Source organism: Rana temporaria, chromosome 6 (assembly GCF_905171775.1).
Source record: "Rana temporaria chromosome 6, aRanTem1.1, whole genome shotgun sequence".
Lineage (NCBI taxonomy): Eukaryota > Metazoa > Chordata > Amphibia > Anura > Ranidae > Rana > Rana temporaria.
In genome coordinates, this window is record NC_053494.1 from 126,257,826 (window position 1) to 126,272,512 (window position 14,687).

General features: G+C 39.5%; 1 protein-coding gene across 3 annotated transcripts in view; it reads right to left on the reverse strand.

Annotated features, from left to right (window-relative positions):
• The window catches only part of LOC120943775 (1-phosphatidylinositol 3-phosphate 5-kinase-like), a 139,020-nt gene that overhangs the window by 70,238 nt on the left and 54,095 nt on the right, over positions 1 to 14,687 (reverse strand). For 2 of the 3 annotated variants that reach the window (XM_040357321.1, XM_040357319.1), the window contains exons 8-12: positions 11,827 to 11,965; positions 10,822 to 10,979; positions 9,167 to 9,278; positions 5,433 to 5,580; positions 2,164 to 2,331 (exon numbers count right to left, since the gene is read on the reverse strand). In XM_040357321.1, coding sequence (XP_040213255.1) covers positions 2,164 to 2,331; positions 5,433 to 5,580; positions 9,167 to 9,278; positions 10,822 to 10,979; positions 11,827 to 11,965 — 725 coding nt within the window. The remainder of the gene's footprint in view (positions 1 to 2,163; positions 2,332 to 5,432; positions 5,581 to 9,166; positions 9,279 to 10,821; positions 10,980 to 11,826; positions 11,966 to 14,687) is intronic. The other variant, XM_040357320.1, reaches the window with a different exon arrangement.

The window sequence follows — 14,687 nt, forward strand, 5'->3', positions numbered from 1 at the left end:
GGTACACACCAAGTTTTTTCCTTCAACACAGCAGGCGGAATGCTCGTTCGACAGAAGCTGGTCATGAGATCGGCTTCTGTTGGACAGGCAGCTGTATACACAGGCTGAAAGTCAGATGGTTTCTACTGTACGGGACAATTTTGGACGTTATTCGACCCGTATGTACCCGGCTTAAGTCAAATTAATAACCAATTTATGAAAAGTGGCTGAAAAATTAAGTGAAAAGGGGAAAAAATAAATAATAAGCCTTGGAATCAGCAATAACGAGCCCTATTTGCCAAACCCTCAAATAGCAGGCATTACATTTCTACAGAATAAAAAATATATAATAATATTTTTCATGCAACAAATATATGCTTTGTGCATTTCAAACTTAAGATCTTTTTACCGTTCGACCCCCTTTAACACTGGGGTATTTTTCCAGGTGCTTTTGGGCTAAAAATAGCGCCTGAAAAACGGCTCCCCTGCAGTCTCAGTGTGAAAGCCCGAGTGCTTTCACACTGAGACGATGGGCTGGCAAGATGTTAAAAAAAACTCCTGTAAGCAGCATCTTTGGAGCGGTGAAGGAGTGGTGTATACACTGCTCCGCCATATAAGTTTTTCACTCACTCACTGAACCGCCACTACAGCGGCATTTTACAGGCGGTTTTTAACCCTCTTCCGCCCACTAGCGGCCGAAAACCTCTGCAAAAACAACGGTAAAGCGCCGCTTTACCGCAAATGCCCCAGTGTGAAAGCAGCCAGAGAGAGAGAGAGAGAGAGAAAAACAACTAAGTCCCAATACACATTGTGCATTGGGGGGGACCGCACGACTTTTCAAAGTGCAGCACACCTGCAGTGTAAAGTTACATAAGATTTTTTTCTGAATAGTTTTCATGCTCTTTTGACACCCTAGAAAAGCGTGGCAAAAAGTGCACCAGTGTGAAAGAAGACTATCAGAAAGTGAACAAAATTCCTGCATGCTGCATTTTTGGTATGCTTTCAGAAAAGCCACAAAAAGCGCCCAATCTAATAGAAGTCTATAAGAAAATGCAGGTAAGCTGCAGGTACACTGTGCTGTGAGGAAGGGGCCTTATGTGAAACTGATAACTAGCTCTGGTGGTGCCATGTAGTTCTGCTCTTTGGAAGATATTAAATAATACCAGATAATGCAATGGTAAGGATGAACCGTTACAAAATGTTTCAGCCAATTTCTATATTACAGCACTCATAGAGCAATGTCTGTACCAAAATGTCATGCTATCACTCCTTTATTTATCATTGTCCCCTGAAATGTAAATGACCACTTTAATGTGCATGTATTTAAGAGAAGCAGAAAAAAAAAAACACATTAGTGCAAGCTTACACAGAAAATAAATCTCTGATGCAAACAAAATGTATGTAGTAGAAATTAACTCAAGAGTAATGAAGGATAATTCAGATTAGAAGTTAAGTAATCAAGCAAAATATTTTCAGTTTAGTGCACAAAATATGAAACCTTTACTTGATTGTCCATGCAAAAAACAAGCATTTTTTTTTTTTTTTTTTTTTTAATATAGGTTAAAAATTTAAGAATGCATTTCTTTATCCCCCCCACACAGTATGCACACAAAATCATTTCCAGTATCACTTGACTTACCTTTAAGTCCTGCTTGGCTGCAGTGTAGGTGTATCTGCTGTTATCAGGCGTTTCAGCCGCAGTCCCATAGACTTTTTCAGAAAACTCGTTTTTGGCCCGTTTTCTGAAAATGCAGCATGCTGGACTTTTGGTGTACTTTCAGACAAACCAAAAACCTGCAACTGAATAATCGTGACCAATACGCACAGATATACCCGCTCAGCAGCATAGCAGTGTGAAGGCGATCAAACATTAAAAGCAACACAACAGCCCAAAAACACTGCAGATCCTGAGCCAAAATGACTTCCTTGTCCATATCAGAGGGGTGAGTGCACATTGTACGGCTGGATCACCTGTACATGTGAAACAGCACTTTCTCTATATTACCACAAAATATTGATGCAGGTAAATGAATTCTGACTTTAGCTGATCTTGATGAAAAAGCTGCTGGTGATGGTTTGGAATTAACGAAGGGGGTGTTAGATTACATAAAGATGATACAAAATGAGGAACCAGAGCAAACTCAGAATTATAATTGAAGTGCCTGTTAATTACTAACTGAATACCTTTCTGGTCAGCAGGGTGAGGGGGTACATGGGGGTACTTGGAGTGCTTCTTGATGTGGAAGTTGACGTTGTCCATCTCCACATTGAGGCTGATGGAAGCGGCCGAATCACTATCCATAGCAGACTGGAAGCTGCTGACTGACGTGCGTTTGCTAGGACTTGCAGAATCTTTGCACGAGGCAGACAAGGAAAAAAGCAAAAGGGTAGAGGAGGAGGGAAACAAAAGGGAAATTGGGGAGGATGGAAAAAAACTACATTTAGTACAAAAAGGTCCCCAAGAAGAGTCCTTAAATGCAACTACAGATACATTTTAAAGATATAGACACTCATCCAACAAAACTAAAAATGGCAAAAGAAATGCTCAATGCATTTAGTTGTACTCGAGGACAGACCATGGGGAACTTGGCAAATGCGAATCTATAACTAGAATATGCATTTCATACTACTACAGGAGAGAGAATAAGGGAGGCTCACAAGGCTAATATAAGCAAAAAAGCAGCAGATTATGAATGTGTGAAAAAAGGTAACAAACCACCACATAAGACAATGCTGTATGACAAAAGGACAGCGTAAAACGTAAATGCATGACTTTGTCATTGAAGGCAGTTAATTGTAAATCTTATTTGCCATTGCAGGCAACAAAGTCCATGCATGTATTCATGCAACCATTTTTTCAAGAAAATATCCAAGGCTGGTTACACATTTAAAAAAAAAAAAAAAAAAAAAAAAAGGGAGGAGAACACATAGCCAAGCCAGAGGTCATTTTAAGTAGCCTACAATTTTTTTTCCAAGCGAGTTTCACCATTACATTCAGGACCTGTAGTGACATGCTTAAGGCTTGCGTCAGTGACATCAGTTGGACTTCTGAGATCATTCAGAATTCACCAACAAGTGCAATTTAACCTGCAGTTTACCTCCTTCTGACCTGCTTTAAAGTGACACTAAATGTTATCCTTCACCAAAAGTAACACATGCACATCCACCAATCACTGTGCAATATATGGTTGGTGAAATCTTTTCTTACTGTATTTGTCTGCCTCTTTAGAACGTACGCTCAGCTCTCAAATGAGAGCCGCTCACAGTCGGTCAGTCATTTTAATTGGATGCGGGGGAAACCCGTATTAGAACCACTTTAAGCTTGTTTTGCAACCCTATATTTTTGAACGGGAATGCAAAACATCCAACGTAAACACCCAATTTTCAAATAATATCTATTGATATGTTTTTTGTATTCAAGTAAAGAGGGTCCACTCAGACTTTGTCGTCTCTTCCCTTACAAAGAAGAAAATCCTCCTAGAATGCAAAAATCTGTGAATATGAATTGTGTGTTCAGAAGACGGCTATTTACAATAAGTAAAAATATAACAAACCTTTTGTTTTTTTTAAGTTTTGTGGTTTAACACACCGCTTCTGTGTGAACCCAGGCTTGTCATAGTGACTTCACAAAGGCGGTGAAGGAAACTGCATACAGTTTGAACAGAAATTGCACCTCATTCCTGTTCAAATCGCATGCGATTTTTTTGCAGTGCAATTTGAGCACATTCTCAATGGTCACCAGGACAAACAATGAGGGCAGATCTCCTCAAATGGTACACAGCCAGTATTCTAACAAAGGCTCTAACCCCTTTACATTTTAAACCTTGGAAAAATGTTTTAAGCAGAGTTCAACTTTCAGTAAAACTTGAAACGGTAATACTTTAAGAAGATGCAATGTGTAAAATTATGTAGGAAACCTAGACCACAGGATATGGAGCCAATAAAGCGAAACACCGGGATAAACAAAAATTGTGAAACTAGCAGGTGTATTCTTGAATCTTGGGAAAACTTTGGGGGTTTATTTACGAAAGGCAAATCCACGTTGTACTACAAGTGCAAAGTGCACTTGAAATTGCACTGAAAGTGAAGTCGCTGTAGATCCGAGGGGAACATGCAAGGAAAAAAAATAAAAAAATATTTTTGCTTGCACATGATTGGAAAATAAAATCAGCAGAGCTTTCCCGTCATTTTAGATTTAAAGCGACTGCACTTCCAAGAGCACTTTCAGTGCCATTTCAAGTGCACTTTGAACTTGTAGTGCAAAGTGGATTTGCCATTCGTAAAAATAACCCCCTTTGTGTTTTTCCAGCTCTGTGCAGTAATCAAGTATGATAATTTCATGTGTGCACAAAATTCTGGTAATCCCAACCAGTCACGTCTGTTTTTTCCTTGTGCAGGCTGGTCTTGTTTCTACCCCCACCTCTAGCAGGCAGGCTGTAGTAGGTTGGGCCTGCTGGGAAGAACCAGAACAGTAAATACTAAAACTGCACAGACAGCTTGTCCTGCCACCTTTTATATAGAAAGGGTAAATTTGCAGTTTTACAGCCATTCAATCATCAACATGCTCCAGGTGTTTGTAGGTCCTTCTCTCAAACAAAAATGTATTATTTTCCAGCTGATCAGTCCTTCAATGTAGTAACTACATTCCTTTTTTGTTATCACATCTACGCCACCCCCCGCCCCCCCATTTAGTTTTACCTTGTAATCCTGCCTCGAGGCGATTTAGTTCGCATTTGTAGCGCTATAGAAGCTCCCCACTCACACTAATAAAATAAACTTTGTCCAAGTGTGGCTACGCTCACTTCCCCAATGTATCTATGGAAGGGGCCAGAGTTTCAACCCAGAAACATGCTGGTCTCTCTTCAATCGCATTACACGGTGGTAGGGATATAACCAATTTACAAAAAGGTAGAGAACCGTATTTTTTTATTCTTCCAGTTCAACTCACAAAAAGAAAGAATACTTGATTTCCAGGAAGGTCAAGCAGGTATTTTCTGCACTTGTTAAAAATGTTCTAAGCCTTAAGAAAAAAAACACACACACCTCACACAGACAGACACACACACACACACACACACAACCACCACATCTGAGGACTGGCAAGCTGAAATATACTGTATTTATTGGCGTATAACACTCACTTTTTTACCCTGAAAATAGAGGGTAAACTGTGCCTGCGTGTTATACGCAGGGGGCTGTGGAACGTTTTTTTTTTCCTGAAACTTCCCTCTTAAAGTTAGGGTGCGTGTTATACGCCGATAAATATGGTATATTTTGTTTTTGGGTCTAGTTATCCTTTAAAAAAGGTTTTAAAGACTATTATAATCTGGACAGTATAGGTACCAAAAAAATAAATAAAAAAAAAACAAAAAAAAAACAAACATGGCGAGTGGATTAAATTTTAAAAATTAAGGGGTATTGCCGACAAAGCCATTTGGCTCTATATCACTTACTAGTTAAATTATCTTCACCCTCATCTGCAATTTGTTCTGTGTCGCTGTCATCAAATTTGATGTCCTTAAACCAAGATGGCTCGGAATGTCCTTCCACAGAGTTCACAGAATCACTATCAGGGGAAGGAGTCTCTGAAAACTCTGTACTCTGAAATTGTGGGGGGAAAAAAAGAGTTATGGATAAAGGATAATCAGCTCATGTAGCACGGTAGCCTGAAATCAATTTTACTTTTTCACTTAGGCCATATTCCCCGTTCTAACAGAGATCAAAAGAAAAACACAAAACTAGTTTTAGGACACATCTAGCTAGATCAGGGGTGGCCAACCAGTGGCCCGCTATTATCCCTTTATATTTCTACTTTCATGTTTATATGAACACTTGAGGAGCCCTCTTCCCTTCTCAGCCTAAATCAGTGTGGCTGCACCTCTGAGGAGACACCTATGGTACTGTGAGCTGTCCGTGCTATGGCTTGGAGGTGAGCATCTAGTACCACAGGAGGTGTGCGCACTGAAGTCTGCTTATTTACAAACACTGGACTTTTTGGGTTCTGGTATCACTATTTCAATAGACTTTAATTACACGTGTGTTGTGTTATGTTGCGTTTCTTTGTGCTGTTACGTACAGCATAGATATTTTAGCTTGTGTGAGCTATTGTTTTGTTCACATTTTTGTATTATTGTATTAAAGCGGGGGTTCACCCTATTAAAAAGCTACAGTATGCCGGTCTTACATTTTTTATCCCCGTACTCACTGTTTAATCCTACCTAGACGATTCCGACTGCCCACGGGGAATGGGCGTTCCAATCCAGACGGAAAGTGATTGACGGCCGGCTCTGGCGCGCCACGCTTCTCCGGAAATAGCCGAAATAGGCTTGGCTCTTCACGGCGCCTGCGCATAGCCTGTGCGCAGGCGCCGTGAAGAGCCGAGACCTACTCCGGCTGTCTTCGGGGAGCGTGACGTGCCAGAGTCGGCCGTCAATCACCCTCCCTCTTGCTAGGAACGCCCATTCCCCGCGGCAGACGGAATCGTCTAGGTACGATTAAACAGTGAGTACGGGGATAAAAAATGTAAGACCGGCATACTGTAGCTCGCGCTACGATGCCGAATTGTATGCTGAAATGTTGTTCAGCAGGGTGAACCACCGCTTTAAAGCTATATTACTGTGTAGTTGCTATATACAGCTTGGTACACCGTGTCACATAGTGTATACACCTCAGGTTGTTGTATTCACCTCTTTCCCCTTAGTATTCACTTTATTTATTTATTTTTCATACAAGGGTCTATTTACCCATCATATGGGTTTTGTCTATATACCCTTGTCTTAATTAGTTCTCACAGCGCTTTACCACATATCTACCACACCAATAAAAGGCTACAAAGTGAATAGCATTTAGGATGTAAAGATGTATACAGAATATTGATCATCTATGACATATGTAAATAACATTTCAAAAGGCAGCACTAAATACTGCCCGGGGCAGCAAATGAAGGAAAGTAAGGCTAGCAAGGTAAACAAGAACTTCAAATCTTTAAAGATCCAAGTAGAGCTTCAACATGCAACAAGAAGAAATGAGAGAGACAAAACATTTTTTGAGCATTCAATTTAAAAAAAATAAAAAAAACAACAACGAATAAACTGAAACAGGCTGTTTTTCAGCTGATCAAAAGTTTAGGACCACATGCCTTTAAAAAGGCCAAATCTGTGCAAAGATGTGGATTCATTGTAATTTTCTGTCAGGTAGTCACACGTTGTGATGGCAAAGACAAAAAAAAAACTCTCCCTTTTTGAACGTGGACGGGTTGCTGAACTGCATAAGCAGGGTCTCTCATCAAGACACTGGACGATCCTCGACCCAAATTAAGGCCCTACTGGTGCTGACTGCAGCCCCCTAACCATCAGACGGCATCTGAGACTGAAGGGCTTCAAAAACAAAAAACGTCTTCAAAAACCTTGTCTCCTTGAACGCCACAGAACTGCTCGTTTGGACTTTGCAAGAGAGCACCAAACATGGAACATTCAAAGGTGGAAGAAAGTTTTATTCTCCGATGAGAAAAAAAAAATTTAACCTTGATGGTCCTGATAGTTTCCAACGTTACTGGCAGACAAGCTGTTTGCAAGTTGGATTTCTGTTTGGGGGGGGGGGGGGGGTTTAGGGTTTTTTGGAGGTCTGGCCCTAAACTTTTGATCAGCTGAAAAACAGCCTGCTTCAGTTTATTCGTTGTTTTCATTAAATTGAATGCTCAAAAAATGTTGTGTCTCGCTCTCATTTCTTCTTGTTGCATGTTGAAGCTCTACTTGGAACCTTGTTAAGATCCAACAATGTAAAATATGATTTTTTTGCCATTTTTCAAGTGGTCTTAAACTTTTGTATAGGGTCCATGGAACCAAATAAAAGGGAAACTGCGTGGGGGAAATTTGAGAGAGGGTACAAATGGTGTCGCCAAGCCATAGCTCTCATTGGGTCAGAAATGTGTAGACAGTCAGGTGAGCCTTGGCAAACATGTGCTCCATGGCACAGTGTCTGTTAAGGGCATCAAGTACTAGTTGTAAGGAAGGGGGGGGGGGGTTGGGGTTCATCCAGCATTGGGCTATTGGCAGCCTGGTGGCGATTAAAAAGACGTGTGTTCTCATTGGGTGCAGTGGTGAGGGCCAAGTTTTGGGTACCATTCCCAGAAGTGCCATCTACAGGGTTAGTGTGACAGCAATGCCAGAGTCTCGAGGCAGGCGTCCATTTCCGACCATAGAGGTCTTAATTCACAGGGAAGTCCCACCAGATGTGACAAGGGGAGCCCTCTAAGGAACAATTCCTCCAACAGTTGAGAGTGCGGGGAAAATAATGGCCAACTTGGAAATATGGTAACCTGGATTTTAAAGCCTTGCCCATAGAGATTTTTTAGGTACAGTCGTTCCATGGGCATACGCACTTATAAAGGACGATATGTTTGGCATCTTAAATCAGCATAACATTATCTTTTACCAAACGATTGGGTAATATATTGTGTTTTAACATTAAAAGCGTATTTAAAAAAAAATAAAGATAAAATAAGTTGCGCTTGAAAAATTGTTGCATGAATATCATGTGACATAAAAATAAGCAACCCCCACCATTTTAGTCTCTACGGCTTCTACTTAAAAAGATATGTTTGGGGTGGGTTTTTTTTAAGCCAATTTTTACATGTAGGAGAGTGAGAAGTGGCCCGGACTGGAACCGGTTATTCTGCACACATATAGACGGCTGTTGTGCATGTGGGTATTAAAACGCAGAGCTACTGCATATATGCATCCATAGGAAACGGTTTTCTTTGCTGAGAGCACACTCGCTGCACAATTAATGTGTCACAGGATTTCGATTATCTGAAAGATACTTCTATGGATCACAAGAGTGCAGTTAGTTCTGCATTACTGTGAGCAGTTTTTAGCCCGTTGTTGGCTGACATCACAGAGCTAGTACAGGCTCTGAAAAGGTCATGAGAATATTACCATGTTGGGGGGGGGTTAAAGCAGGGAGCCAGTCACCAAGAATCCCTAAGAATCCCCAGCTCTCTGCTCACAGAATCCAGAGCAATAATCAGTCTTTTATCGCTCAGTTCTCATTGTAGAGCCGGCTGGGGACAGATACAGCATTGAATCGATGCTGTATACACTTAGGCGAGTATATTTTTTTTCCTAAATCCTGAGCTTTAAACACATTAAGTGGCAATATTGTAGCAGCCAAATATAACGCGGCATACCTGAAGAGGTCTGTATAAAGCATATTCATCACGAAAAAGTTGATCATGGTGGGTGACACAGTCTAACCATCGACCATCCACAAGAGCTTGTCCAATTGCTATAGCTTGTGCTCTGAAAATAGAGATGGTAAAACATAGATATCAATATCAATCTATTAGGAATATATATATATATATATATATATTTTGACACAGGCAAAATATTTTTTCCAGATATTTCCCAAAACATTCAAGCTATAGTTATATAATGGATATGGGCTTTATGTACATCCAAATTGGATGAAGGGTTTAGGAATTACAACTCTTAATAGCCATCCACTCATTTTCAAGTGACCAAAAGTAATTGGAATCAAAAGCCGTTTCATGGCCAGGTATGGATTACTCCATTATTTGTTCATCAATTAAGCAGGTAAAAAAAATCCTGGAATTCATTCTAAAGCACCATACACACCATTAGATTTTTTGCAGATTTTTGTCTTCAGATTTACCAAAACCATATAATATATGGAGGTCAAACCTTGAGTTTCGATTTGTATGCAATCAGGCAGGCCCTTGGACTACATGGTTTTGGTAAATCTGAAGACATAAATCTGCAGAAAATCCAATAGTGTGTATGGGGGCTTAAGTGTGGTATTTGCATTTGGAATCTATTGCTGTGAACCTACATAATGCGTTCAAAGGAGCTGTTAAAGCAAGTGAAACAGGCCATTGTAAGGCTTCAAAAGATTTAAACAAATCCATCAGATAGATCTCAACACTAGCAGTGGCCAAATCAACAGTTTGGTACATTCTGAGGAAAGAAGAATGCACTGGTGAGCCCAGCAACATAAAAAGGCCTGGACGTCCATGGAAGACAACAGTGGTGGACGAGCGCAGGACCCTCTCTATGTTAAAGAAAAGCCCATTCACATCCAGACAAGTGAAGGACACTCTCCAGGAGGAGAGTGCATCATTGTCAAAGTCTACAATCAAGAGAAACCATTCATAAGCCTACAGAATAGAAAAGCCAGATTAGAGTTTGCCAAAAAACATCTAAAAAAGCCAGACCAGTTCTGGAAAAGCCAGAAGCAGCCAGATGAATTCTGCAGTGTTTAGAGATATACTGTCGGCCCAGAGTCAGCCAAATGCAGCAAAGTTGATTGGACGGCACTTCACAGTACAGATGGACAATGATCCAAAACACACTGCAAAAGCAACCCAGGAGCTTTTGAAGGAAAAGTGGTGGAATATTCCGCAATGGCCGAGTCAATCACTTGATCTAAACCCAATTGTGAATGCATTTTCACTTGCCGAAGGCAAAACTAAAAAGGCAGAAAGACCCACAAAGAATAACTGAAGACAGCTGCAGTAAGAGCCTCACAAAGCATCAGAAAGGAGGAAACACAGTCTTTGGTAATGCCCATGGGTTCCAGACTTCAGGCAGTCATTGCCAGTAAAAGGATTCTCAAGGAAATATTAAAATAAAAATGAACATTTTGTTTATGATCTGCACTTAAAGTTCATTTGGATTTAATTTTATTCTGGTGGCAAACAGTGCCTGCGTCCAAATCTATATGGACCTAACTGTACACACACACACACACACACACATAGAGTACGATTAAGTACTTTATCTTTGAATGTTTTTCTCAGTAAAATTAAGTTAAGTGGCTTACCGAGTTGTAATGTGCCCATTTCTAATTAGCCAGTTAACCAGCTCCTTCCCCACAACGCAGTTGGGGTGTGTTCTCAGCCAATAACGATGGTCCTGAAACTCCATGCCACTGTTGTGGTGACAGATCTTTTTCCATAAATCCTTTAGCTGCACAGAATCCTAAATGAGAAAAACAAATAAAAAAAAGTAGGACATCAGCCTTTATATGTGAAAGTGAGGACCTGTGCACTTTTTTTTGCGCCATTAAATGCACATCCTTGACCCCTGCATTATATTACTGGCCAAGCATAAATGTAAATGTATTATACACTACAACTATACATTAAATTCAAACAAACTGAATATATTATGGCTGCACAGAGATGTCACATCCCCACCTAGAAAATTGTTTTGTTCGGTAACGGAAATACTGACACTATAATCCTTCCATTAAAGGTCTATTGCACACTGATGTAAAAAAGATCCAGAGTAAAAAATACAAGTTATGTTCCGTAAATACCTTGCATATACGCCTGTAAACCAGAATATACATATGTAATGGTCATGCGTACAGAGCTCATGTATAGCGGTGTGTGTAGCAGCCATTCTGTTTACGTTTAGTCATTACATTGTATTTGTCATTAGCCTCTGTTTTAAAACCAGAGATACAGCAGTTCTGATTCCAACACAGTTCTGATTCCAACACATCTCCCCCGCCCCCCCTCCTTCCCTTTATACAACACAAACTGTTAACGGATGCCAGGACCTTATCGACTCAACGATCAGACACAGATCTTTCCATGAACCTATCCACAATTACACGCCCCCGACCTTCCCCACAAAAAAAAAAAAAAAAAAAAAAACAAACACACACACACACACACACACACACACACACACACCAATTTTTGTTTGCCCTTATACAGAAGGCCTCAGTGATGCATTTTGCCTTTGTTACAGAATGCAAGCCAATAGTCAATCCAAAGAAAAAAAGTTGTATTTGCAGCAAAACACAGATATGGTTTACCAGTAGTATTTTCCTCTCCTCTTCATTGGTATCATTTTTCAAATATGTGCGAGAAGCTTGCGGGCTGACAGATGATTCGTAGGGTGGCACCATAGGGGATCCAGAACGATCTAGTGATAGATTAGTAATACTGGCTGACCTAAGGACAAAAAAGAATGTATAACATGTACAGTAAAAAGAAATAAAACACAAATATTCCTTGTATCCAAGCATCTACTTCCACATATGGCTGCCTACCCAAAAGTCCCACACAGATACTTACATTTTACAGTTTTCACAGATCAAAAAAATAAATAAAAAAAAAAAAGCTGATAAAACAATTTAGGTCGAATTAAAATTTTCATTCCTTTGGAGGTCATAGTCTGCAATTCGTAAATCCATCTTGATTCTTGTTGGCTCAAGGTCTTACATTTTGTTACCTCGCCAATGCTTATATATTTTTGCGAACCTGATTTTTAGCCACATCTCTCGTATTCATTTTCAAATTTATTCTCTTTTTAACGATCAGACAAAGTGTTAGAATGGAATAAAAGTAATTTTTATATTTGACCACTAGAGGGAGCAATACGAATGTAGATGGAGAGCACACTAAAACCGATTTTAAATCTTTCTAAAACTCAATTCTAAAATAAAATAAATAAATAATAATTAAAAAAAAAAAATATGTTTTATATATATATATATATATATATATATATATATATATATATATATATATATATATATATATATATATATATATATATATATATATATATATGTTAAGCCTTTAAAAGCTGGATTTAAATGAGAAAGAAACAATTGTAGAATTACCATGGATTGTATGTGATGGAAGAGAGAAATGTTACCATGGCAGTTTTGGGTCACCAGCATATATTAGGACCTATGTGCACCCGACCAAATACCCCTGAGGAAGTGAGGCTGTGGCGACAGGTTGGGTGAAGCCGTGTGACGCTGCCGAGACCCGAAGTGGGAGCCTCTGATCCCCACTGTTAACACTAGGTGCTTAATAATAACGCAAGTGTAAATAACTTTATAAATGCTTGTTAGAAAACATAGTACACCATGATGAGGATATATTCTGTTGCATGACCCTGTATGCAGTTAAAGGGATACACATTCGGCTAGGTGAGACAACCCAGGACACCTAGCAATTCATTGGAGAAGATTATTTCTTATGCCCCAGTAGGGAAAAGCGTAATATGACCTGGTATGACAGGTCAAAAGTGGAGTAAAGCGCATTATTGAATAGTGGGGGAAGTTGCAGTATTTTTTCTTAATGAAAACAGCACAATCAAGTGGATCACTTAAAAAGTACAAACAATAGGCAGCATGCTTTTATTAATAAATTATATAAACACCTCAAAATTACACATGGTAATATTACAAATGCAATTAAGATTTTCCTACCATTTAGATGCAATTGTGGTCTCTAATCCCCCCCAGCCATTACTCCTCTGCTGTATAATGCTAGTGATGGTTGAAGGGGTTCAGAAGAGCAAGCATGTAATTTCCTTTCACTGAGCTAGCTTCTGCATCTCCCGGGGAACTACAGTTTCCATTAGTTTTTATGCCTTGTATCACAGCGTCTATTTTACATACCACAAGCCCATCTGCCAATAGCGTGGTGTGTGACGCAACAGGATCGGCACATCTGAGGTGTGTGGCCATCAGTGCAGCTGCAGAAATGTCCTCAGTGAAAAAGGTAGAACAGTCACTGATCCTTATGTTTATAATGTGTTTTTTTTTATCTGACCTAACATTTTTAAGGTTTCAATATTTATGAATATATAAAGAGAAAAGGGAAAGAGAGAGAGAGAGAGAGAGAAATAAAGAAGAAAAAAATAAAAAAAGTAACTGAAGCATTGCCAAGAAAGAGCTGCATGATGTGGTATATAGCCAACTCATCACACAGAACGCATGGATCAGAAGCGTGCATCATCCAGGGCCCAGGTTTATAAAAAGAAAAAAAAAATGTATGTATGTATGTATGTATGTATGTATGTATGTATGTATGTATATATATATATATATATATATATATATATATATATATATATATATATATATATATATATATACATATACACACACACACATATACACATATATACATATACATATACATATACACACACACACATATACATATACACACACATACATACACACACACATACTTTTATAAACTTTGTAGGCTATACAGAGTGGCATCACGCAAAAGGGGACAACAGAGGCATTCAGAGAAGAGGAAGCACAGGAAATAAACGAGAGCTTTCAGCTGCGGGGGTGGTGAGGTAACTCTGATAATCCTTACCGTTAGTTGAAAAAACAGATAGTGAGATATTTAACAGCTTAGAGATTTACATCACATATTTCCCCCCACCCCCCTTATTTTGACTCTAGTTCTTCAAATATACAGTGAAACCTCGGTTTGCGAGTGACGCGGTTAACGAGCGTTTTGCAATACAAGATTTTTTTTTTTAAATCCTGACTTGGTTTGCGAGTGTTGTCCTCTTGCAAAACTAGCAGGATTCAAATCACAGTGGTGTGCAATACCGCATTTGGCCAGAGGTGTGGGGGCGCCATACTACATTGCCGAGCCTTTTCGAGTTCAGCTGAGCTTTCTCCGAGGTTCTCCAGCGCCCCCTCCCACCTCTGGCCACATGCGGTATTGCATGCTATAAAGTCAATGCAGAGCAAATTATTTTAGTTTCCATTGACTTCTATGCGGAAACGCGCTTTGATATGCGAGTGCTTTGGATTACGAGCATTTTCCTGGAATGGATTATGCTCGTAATCCAAGGTTCCACTGTACGAGGATTGAGCACACTCATCTTTTCACTTATATTTTTTTTCAG